The sequence below is a fragment of the Phoca vitulina genome, unplaced genomic scaffold (genome assembly GCF_004348235.1).
Source record: "Phoca vitulina isolate PV1807 unplaced genomic scaffold, GSC_HSeal_1.0 scaffold4, whole genome shotgun sequence".
NCBI classification, from domain to species: domain Eukaryota; kingdom Metazoa; phylum Chordata; class Mammalia; order Carnivora; family Phocidae; genus Phoca; species Phoca vitulina.
The window spans coordinates 10,924,108-10,934,711 of NW_022589707.1; the positions used below are offsets into that span (position 1 = coordinate 10,924,108).

Here is a 10,604-nt window from a genome sequence, read left to right on the forward strand (position 1 = left end):
ATAGTCTTGTTAGTCTATAAGAGAAAATTATCAAACAGCAAGGAAAGGAATTTCCAAATATAAATTCCCTCCACTGAAGTACTCAATTCCTGGTTGAAAAGGATTTCAAGATGCAGTGATTAATGACACGCAAGAATAAATTAGTGCAGCTAATACAACTTACATAACATTATGAAGAGTTAAAATGTTGAAAGTGTACCTGGAAATAAACAAAATAATCAATCTTACTGAGCTTAGATATATTAACTATTGGTCAGAAATTCCAAGGAGGCTCATATTTCTGGAATATACTAAATCTTCTACATCACATTCAAATATTACTAAGATATCTCCTGGCTAGAGATTACAGTATTAGCATCTGTGGAGAACAGAAAGGTAATAACTGCTTCTAGGAAAAATTACACTCGTAAAGAAAACTTGAGTCAAAGACTAGGACAAGTAGTATATTTCATTCACATGCATTAAAAATGTACTTGCTCTCTAATCTTTAAAAAAAAAAAAAAACATATCCAAGAAGCAAAAAAGAAAATTTCCTACTGGGTTTCTGAACAATGAGATGAAGTCAGGTTTGTGTTTCTTCAAAATCATGTCAAGAAGGTGGACAGCTTCAGATTGTCTTCTCCAAAGAGCATTTCCCACCGTTTGCCAAATGTCTTTGTAAGGACCCCAGAGGCTGGCAGCTTCAAGAAAAAACAAATAAAACAAACATCAGATAAAACATACATGTGGAAAATAACATCAGGTTACTGTCCACACATTTCAGTCATGCTCACCATACCTACTTCAAAATATACAGGGTTCTACCTACAAACCAAACATTAATATAAAAGCATACATATCAGGTTTCTCAAGTGACAATAAAAACATTATTTTACTTAATATAACATAAAGTAAATCCTGACTTTAAACTGGAATATCTGCTATGGTTTTGCCACTTTTTTAGATGTGTGACATGGAGCAAGGAAATAACCTCTTAAACTTCAGATTCTGTGCATAAGTAATAGAGAAATCATCTATATCATAGGGTTGGATTGATTCAATGATATAAACCAGGTGAGACACAAGACAGTGCCTGGCATACTGCAGGCACTCAGTAAATGTAGGTGCTTCCTATCCTCCCCACCATCCAAATAAAAGCAGGAGCAGGGGCAAAAGATTAGATTTTGTAAAACTTAGCAGCTGAAAAAAAGCACTTTATTTTGGCTGGGACACTAGCTATTAAAAATCAACATAGAAATATGGAACACTTCTATAAATTTATTTAAAAAGGATCACATTTTGATTTGTAAAGGTAATAACAGTAAGTAATACTGAGCTTTTGCTATGGTTCTAAGCTCTTCACACATATTATTTTATTTCAGAACACTATGAGGTCAGCACTATGTCTTCCTCCATTTTATAGATACGGAAACTGAGGCAGAGAGGTCAAGAAACTCACCCAAGGCCACACTGGATAGGTGAGTCATGAACCCAGTTTCTCATCAGAATGTGCCTTAACTGCTAAACTATATTGTCTCTATACATAATACTTGGAAAACGAACATGTTTGGGATAAATACAGGTATTTCTGACATATCTAGTAAGTGAAGAAATTAAGATCACATCTAGACATACCTAGGCAAATTCAACTAAACTCAGCCAAATTCACTTATCTAAAAATGTTTTAAGCCCTTAACAATAAAATATTACAGAGGATAAGAGAAACAATCTGGTCTTTAAAAACTCACATCAAGTTTTGGAGATAAAGCATACTTAAGTGAAAAATTTTAGTAACAATACAAAAAAGGGAATATGATTGTTGCCACAAAAAATAAATAAGGATTTCAAAAGACAAAACGATGGTCAAGAATTTCTAAGGGATGACTACACCTGTGCAGCAATTTGGGGAAAATCTGGGTGACAAAGAGCAGCCAAGGGAAAGTGGGAGCTAAGGCTCAAAGACAGGTGTGAAAGTGTAAAAGAGAATTCAAAGAGCCATAGTGATGTTAAAGAGTTGTGACTTCCAAACTTTTTTGACTATAACCCATGGTAAGAAATAATCTGTATCTCAATCTAGTACCCACTTATATGCAAAACTGAAAAGTTGTATATAAAGTACTAATATTCATTCATTGTATCAATGCACTCCAAGATTTTGTATCCTGTTCACTATTTTATTCACTATATAAATTCACTGTATTTATTTTAGACCCACTGTTTGAATAACACTCCCTGAAGACCCAAGTTTGTTTGCAAACAATCAAATATAGTACCCATATGTGTTTATAAAGACTCTGAAAGGGAAACTAGTCAAAACCAATCAGTCGGGGTGCCTGGGTGCCTTGGTCAGTTAAGCGTCTGCCTTCGGCTCAGGTCATGATTCCGGGGTCTGGGATCGAGCCCCGCGAAGGGCTCCCTGCTCAGCGGGGAATCTGCTTCTCCCTCTCCCTCTGCCTGCCGCTCTGCCTACTTGTGCTCTCTCTCTCTCTGTCAAATAAATAAATAAAATCTTTAAAAAAACAAAAAACAAACAAACAAAAAATACCAATCAGTCATTCCAGAAACTTGGAACTTATCTACAGCCTAAACTGTTAAGGGTGGTGTGTAAACATGCTTAACTGCTATCTGAGAAAACACAAATCCAAAGAAACCTACCAGGGCAGGCAGGGCACACTCTGCTGAGCATGGAGTCTACTTGAGACTCTCTCTCTCCCTCTCCCTGCCCCTCCCTCCTGTCCCCCCTCTCATGTGTACACTATCTCTCTCTCTAAGAAGAAAAAAAAAAAAAGAATAAAAAATAAACCTACCAGGGCAGTAAGATGGCATGATAATGTAACCTAATTAAATGTGTTAAATGTTCATTGTCCTAGGAACAATGTTGTCAGAAAAAGGCAATGCACTGGGAAAAAAATTTTTTAAGGGGGAATGTGCTGGGAGAGGACAGACTAAACTAGTCAAACCAGATCATTTATTCACTCAACAAGTATTTACTGAGGGCTTTCTATGTGCTAGGGACTATTGACCAAGCAAGACAAACAGGATCCCAGTCCTCACAGAACTTAGAGATTGACACAGAGAAAGACATTAAACATAGAATTCAGAAAACAATTACCAATATAATAAAAGACAATGGAGAAGTACAGAGTGCTAGGAGAACATATAAAAGGGAGAACCTAGCCTAACCTAATCTGATGATCAGGGCAGGAAGCTATAGGTCTTTGGTGTGGGGATGTGGGGGATGGGAATCAGCAGGTCTAGACCTCACATAAACAGCAGTCTACTCCCTGCTTTGCTTTCATTCTTGCCAATTTTCTGAGTAAAAAATATAGCTTGTCATATAAATTTCTAGAGTAAAAAAAACCAACATGAGTACCAGTGCAGATATACTTCCCATTAAAGATCAATAAATTGAAATACTGGTTTACCTATCTGTCTTTTGAGTCTCATTAAAGAAAATCAATTGCTAGGATCCAATCAACTCTGGATATACTAAGAGCCCGCCAAAATGAGAACCTAACCCCTCGATCCTGCTGATTGCCAGTGAGGTACTGGTTGGATGCTAACTAGCTAATTTCCCTAGAGATCATTTTCTTGGCCTTCTCTAACTGCAAAGGATAGAGCAGGTTTGAGTCCTGGATTCCAGGCCAAGATGGAATTTTTCCTATTAGTAAATAGGAAAGTCTCAAGTAGTAGATGACAAAATGAAATTGGTACTATAGGGCAATGGTGTGGTTGCTGGACTAAATAGAACCACAGAAGTGTCAGGAACCTAGGATGACAGGTTAAGTAAGCTGCTAATAAGGTGATAGAACCTAAAGGAGGATGAGGGCAGTAAAATGACAAGAAAAGGCCTGTTAGTAGAAAAGAGCCCGAACTAGCAACTGATTGGCACAGGGTACAAAAGAAAGGTATCAAGGGGAGCCTGGCTGGCTCAGTCGGTACAGCATGGGACTCTTGAGGTCAGAGTTATGAGCTCAAGCCATACACTGCGTGTAGAGAATCTTAAAAAGAAAAAAGAAAGAAAGAAAGGTATCAAACAACTTGTAGGCAAATTTGAAACTTGCCTTACCACAGGTATTTAAAAATTCTGAGAAAGAGCTGACAAAAGTAAATTCTCTTCTTTAACAGTAACAATATATTGAGGCACCTGGGTGGCTCAGTTGGTTAATCGTCCAACTCTTGATTTCAGCTCAGGTCAGGATCTCAGAATCGAGGGACTGAGCCCTGAGTGCACCTCCGCACTCAGCAGGGAGTCGGCTTGGGATTCTCTCTCTCCCTCTACCCCTCCCCCCGCCCCCCCACAGGCATGCACACTCTCAAATAAAAATAAATAAATCTTTAAAAAAAATAAATAAAAGTAACAATATACAACAGAACCTCTGAAGAACCAATAAATTTCTTTGTATTAAACATACTTAGCATTATAAGCTGACTGAGTTATAGAGAAAAATTCTATTTCCCCCCCTTTTATGAAGCTGAGAGGCATCCAGTAACTGGTCAAAAATCTACCAAAAACCCCATGTATCCTGGCATCCTTAGTCTATCATTAACATCAACACAACATGTAGTTAATTGCAACAAAGAGTTTTCATCATTGGTTGGCTAATTTTCATAAATATCTTTCTGTGATTACAAATGAAAAAAGGCTATAAATTCTTCCAAATTACTAAATATGTTTTAACATAAGTGATCTGCTCATTTGAGAAATATATTTTCTTTAATCTTTAGGAATACCTCCAGCAAATCACATTCATTCACTCATTTATCATGTACTCGGTACTGGTGAGCTTACAGTGCAGTGACAAAACACAGTAATTATATAGTCAGACGTAAGGGTAATATCCAACTTGACAAGTGCTATGAAGGAGAGGTACCCAGGGCAAGAGATTACAGAATCGGGGAATACAACGAAGTCAAGGAGGTCAGGGAAGAGAAGGATTCCTGGAGGAAGTGATCATTAGTTGAAATCTGAAGGATCAAGAATGGAGTTAACTGAAGGGAGGAGGGGAGAACATACATCCAGGAAGAGAGGACAGCACATGGGTTCCCATGGGAAGAGGGAACACTGCCCTCTCAAAGAACTGAAAAAGCCAAGAGCGCTAGAGTACAGGAAATAAGGGTTTGGTAAGGAGGCAACTGGCATAGCAAGCAGGCCTCCCTAACCCATATTAAAGATTTTGCTCTTTGCCCTAAAAGATCAAACAAGATAAAGATTTTTAAAGTCTGAGGTACTTAATGAAATAGAAAAGCACATTTACCTTACTGAAAGCTGTTTAAGAGGATGGGAAGAGACTAGAGTGGGTAGAGCAAGAAAAGGTATGGAAATGGTACCAGTGTATACTGACAAATCTTTTGAAAAGTTTGACTGTGAAGAGAAGCAAAAGGATAGTAACTGGGAAAAGGCATGAGATCAAGATCAAAAGGGGAGGTTAGTGGAAAGAAAAGAGAGAGGTGAATATAGGAGAGGGAGGAGATAGTAGGGAGAAGGGCATAAAGGGTGGGAGGAGGGCATAAAGGGTGGGATTTAACTTAGACACAGGGAAACTGTTTAAAAAGGGTATAGATATATGTAGGTTTAAAGTTTTTAGGGTGAAAAAAGAGAGTGCATGCCTACTGGCTCTTATTCTTCTCTATGACTAGGAGGCTGAGGGATCAGTTACAAGTTAAAGTTTTGAGGAGTTGTGGAAAAAGTCTGAAACAGTCTTTCAGGACAGGGGTGAAGAGGACAGGGGTGACAAGACTGCTGTGACCAGGACAGGGGTGACAAGACTGCCACAGAAAGCCTGCTAACCACTGTCAATGGTTGCTTACTAACAAGCCTGTAGGTCTACTCGGCTGGAATGATACAGGTCACAATACCAGTAAATCACGCAGCTGAAACTCAAGCAAAGGTCTTAGAATCTACAACCTCTATTTTTCCCTGTCCACAACTATAAGATGTTTGTTTGTTTGAATTGTGGTAAAAACAACAACACAGAATTTGCTATCTTAAACATTTTTAAGTGTAGAGTTCAGTAGTCTTAAGTGCATTCACATTGTTGCACAACAGATGTCCAGAACTTTTTTGTCTTGCACAATGGAAACTCTGTACCCATTCATTAAACAACTCTCCATTTCTCCCTTCCCTCAGGCAACCAACATTCTTTGTTTCTGAGTTTGACTACTTTAGGTATCAAATATAAGTGGAATCATTCAGTATTTATCTTTTTCTGACTGGCTTACTTCACTTAGCACAATGTCCTCAAGGTTTATCTATGTTGTAGCATATGACAGGATCCTTCCTAAGGCCAAATAATATCCCACTGTATGTATATACTACATTTTGTTTATCCACTCATCCATCTATGGTCCTTTGGGCTGCTACCCTAGGATGTTTAATTAAATATACATATATTCTCCTGACTCAGCTGTGAAAAACGTTTCCTTTCTATGTTATTAATTAAACACTCCTGTCACAAGGCCTTATTATACAATGTATACTCTTTGCAGTTGTTGGTAACTCCCTTTCCTTGTTCCTTCAATGATTTATGTTTAATGATAAAAACTTGGGATATGTACTAAAGAACAGTATATAACCACACATATAATATGCAAGCCTTGTTTTTAAGATTATATCTGGGTAGGAGACGAGGACAGAAATATTTAGAACATAACTTCATGACCAGCATTCATATATATGAAAATTTGATGTAATAAAACGAATTAGGTTGTGCTTAAGTAGTTTAAGCACCTAAGACTGGTTTACAATCATTAGGTGTATAAACTTGGGGATGTTACTTAACTACCCTAAGCCTTTATTTCCCAATCTGTAGACTGGGGTACTTAATAGCAGCTACTTCATAGGTGTACAAAGGGGATTAAATGAGATAATGCAAGTACAACACTTAGTCCAATGCCTGGGACATACCAGATGCTCAATAAATATAATCCTTCATCATTATAAAATAATTTGTGAGTGTTCCTGAAATGGGTTGATTTGCAAAATTCAGATTTAGCAACTTTACAAGAATATGAGTCCTGTGGAAAGCAGAACCGGCACTCCCACCCCCACCCCCAAAAAAAGACTACATAGAGAAAGGGGGGAAAAAATTGCCCAGTAAATATTACTCTTGAGTGAGATTCTCTACTAGCATTTACCACACAGACATGCTCTTTAAATTGAATCTAAGAAGCTAACCGCACCTCATTCTGAGCAGGAATACTCCGTTTTCAAGACCATTCTGCCCTGTGCAGGACTTTTGGCATCCTTGCCCCGCCCATTAGGCGCCAGGAATTGTGACAATCAAAATGCACCCACTCTTTCAAAAGCCTCTGGGAACGGTACCGCCCAAGTTGAGAATCACCAAAAGAGAACCCACCCCAAATCCTCTAGAGTCCTTCAACTACCTTCTTGGTTCTACCCTGCCCGGAAGATCTACCACTCCAAAGGCAGAGTATACAGGGACGCGCCACATGCGCAGAGCTCAGAGTCATCGGCTGAGCCGGTGGCACCGCCTCCCCAGGCACCTTCCAGGTTGCAGGCTTCATAATCAAAGATATTCGCTTCCTACAAGACCGCCCAAAATCCATAAGGGACTGCGCTACCTACTCTGAGGGGCGAGTTTTCAGCCTACGCTTGTAGCTAAAAATTATCTCGGGTCCTCTGGCCTCACTGCCGGAGATTTATGTATCTTGACGAAATCCGGGCCAAAGACACATCATGGGGTGCGGAGTTGAAGGGACCAAGCTCAGACCCTGGCTGCAAGAGACTGCACGCCCGGTTCCAGTGGACCAAGCCTCCGTGCCTCCACCCCAACTCCAGAGCTAGAGCTGCAGCGCCGACGCGCGCCATTCAAACTGGGGAGGGGTGGGACTCTAGGGCCAGAGCTAGGGAAAAGCAAGCACGATACAGAAGTGAAGGCCTGCATTGCGAGGAAACTCACAGTCCGGGTCTCTCCCTAAAGAACCAACCATTGCCCTGCCCGACTGTTTCCTTTCTGCCCCGGCCGCCCTTACCCGAATTTACCGCCAACAGCGTCGCCATCTTGGAGGCGCACTAACGGAGCCCTCCTGTCGCACGGAAGCCCCAGAAAAGGATGAGGCTGCCCGAAGCCATGCCTGAACGGAAAGGTCCCACCCTGTCTCGGAATGGCACTCTCGACTGACTCAGGCGGACAAAGATTTGAAAATCTGCTGTAGGTCACAGATGTCAATTTTCGCCGCGATATTCTCATTCAAATTAGGCAAGGGCAACCAGCAAGGAGATGCGAGGTCCTCGATATGACGTTAGTCGTGCAGTGCATTCTGGGCCTTGTAGTTTCTATTTAATGATGAGTGAAGTTTAAGGGGAACGATAAGACAACGAGACTAATTATTGAAATTACGGCTATTTATGATATTATAAAAGCCATAAATAAATTGAAGTCATTATCTCCATGTCAAATTAAACCTTCCTTGCATTCCTATCTTTGAGGAGTGGAGTGGGGTGTAAGGTATATAAATCTTAAAAAGCCATTTGTCAGTTATAAAGTAAGTTTTCATTACATTTCAATATACCAAGTGTGTTGCGTCAACATAGTTCATAGATTGAAACAAATCAAAGTGAAACAAATCATAACTTTTTATTATGACACTTTCATATGTATACAAAAGTAGAATAATGAATGCTCAGCTTCAATCACACGGCCAATTCCTGTACTCCACCCCTAAACTCCAGAGGAGATTATTTTGAAGAAATTTCCAGACATATCATCTCATAAATACCTAATATTTTTCTACCTAAGCACCCCCAAATAGCTGGATTTTTTTTTTTTTTTAGATTTATTTATTTGAAAGAGAGAGAGAGAAAGCATGAGGGGGGGGGGAGGAGCAGAGGGAGAAGGGGAAGGCGACACCAGGCTGAGCAGGGAACCAACATGGGGCTTGATCCCAAGACCTGGAGATCATGACCCCAGCCAAAGGCAGACACTTAACTGACTGAGCAACCCAGGGCCCCCAAATAGCTGGATCTTCTTTTTTTAGTTACTAAATTTTAGTTTGCTAATTTTCAAACTAAAATATAAAGAGTCATTACCATTTACTATCATATGCCAGATGTTTATTACAAATTTGACATTATTGGACAATGCAATAATTATTATGTTGCCTCATTTAATCCCTAAAACAACCCTATTAGGAAAATGATGTTAATTATAGCTACTTGTCTCAGAGATGTTCCCTGGGCCTTACAATCTCAATTTATCAACTCCAACATTCCACTGAGGTTGGGAGGAGATAAGAGTTTATATTTCTACTTCATTGTTGGAAATCAGAATTACATAATTTAGACACAATCAGAGCAGGCATATTCATTCTTTTGAACAAACAGTATTGAGTGACAAAATGTACATTAGGTGGAACACAGAAGTCATTGGAGATTTTTTTTGAAAGTCATTGTTTTATAGACACAAATGCCAGACTACCATGAAAGTGGTTTTAAGGAGTGAAGGGGAAGAGAAAATGAAAAGGCAAAGCAACATTTCCTGAAGTTTAGCATGAAAGGGAGAAAAATATTGAGCAGAAACTTGGCAGAGAGCGGCATTTAAAGATTTTCTTTCTCAGGACAACTATTACAAACCCTCCTTCCCTCCACCTCTGCAGGCCCACACACTTCCCTCTCAGCAGATCACTTTGCTTTCTATGAAGGAACACTTAAACTTCCTGCCACTCTCTCTCACCCATCACATTTACAAGGATTCTTTCACAGGTTCCTCAATCCATAGCAATTGAGATATTGCCATCACAACTCCCCTAAAACTGCTCTCAGGATGGTCACTAATGACCAATTGTCAACCCCATCAGCACTTTTCTGAATTTCTTAGAAATTCTTTTCCCCCTTGACTTGTGGTGCACCATCCTTGTTGGTTTTCTAGTTCTTAAGTTTCCTGTATGACTTCTCTTCCTCCTCTCACCCATTAAATGTAGGTCTTTCCTTTGGGTCTCTATTTATTCATTCTACTTGCTTTCTCTAGGAAATCTTACTACTTCATATTACCCCCTGTTTGCTGATGAATTCTCTATTTGAATCTCTAGTCCAGTCCTTTCTCCTGGGCTTCAGATTTGCATATCCAGCATGTCTGCTCCACATGTCTATTGATCATCACACAGTCATCTCAGAATCACTTAATTAATTAACCCCAAACTTAAATTAGCACTTTCCGGGGCGCCTGGGTCGCTCAGTCGGTTAAGCATCTGCCTTCGGCTCAGGTCATGATCCCAGGGTCCTGGGATCGAGCCCCACATCAGGCTCCCTGCTCGGCAGGAAGCCTGCTTCTCCCTCTCCCACTCCCCCTGTTTGTGTTCCCTCTCTTGCTGTGTCTCTCTCTGTCAAATAAATAAATAAATAAATAAATAAATAAATAATAGCACTTTCCTCCTAAAATTCTGCCACCTGTATCCACCCAATTGCCAAAGTCAGAAATCTGGGAGTCATTCTATATGCTTCCTTCAACAGCCAAATCCTACTCATTCTATCTCATAGATATTTCTGGAACCCTTTTTCTTTGCTCTGTTTCCTATGTCATTGTTCTCTTCAGGTCAAGCTTCTTTTAACTTGTATTTTGCAGTAGCCTCTCATAGGTCTTCTTGATTTCCATCTCATCCTCCTC

General features: G+C 39.8%; 1 protein-coding gene across 3 annotated transcripts in view; it reads right to left on the bottom strand.

The window, feature by feature from the left end:
• Window positions 1–8,031, bottom strand: part of NUP205 (nucleoporin 205) — a 79,791-nt gene extending 71,760 nt beyond the window's left edge. For all 3 annotated transcript variants that reach the window (XR_004298995.1, XM_032401509.1, XM_032401510.1), the window contains exons 1-2: window positions 7,975–8,031; window positions 538–680 (exon numbers count right to left, since the gene is read on the bottom strand). Coding sequence is in view for 2 of the 3 variants with exons in the window: in XM_032401509.1 (XP_032257400.1) it covers window positions 538–680; window positions 7,975–8,002 (171 nt within the window). In the remaining variant the exon portion in view is untranslated. The remainder of the gene's footprint in view (window positions 1–537; window positions 681–7,974) is intronic.
• Window positions 8,032–10,604: the final 2,573 nt, after the last annotated feature.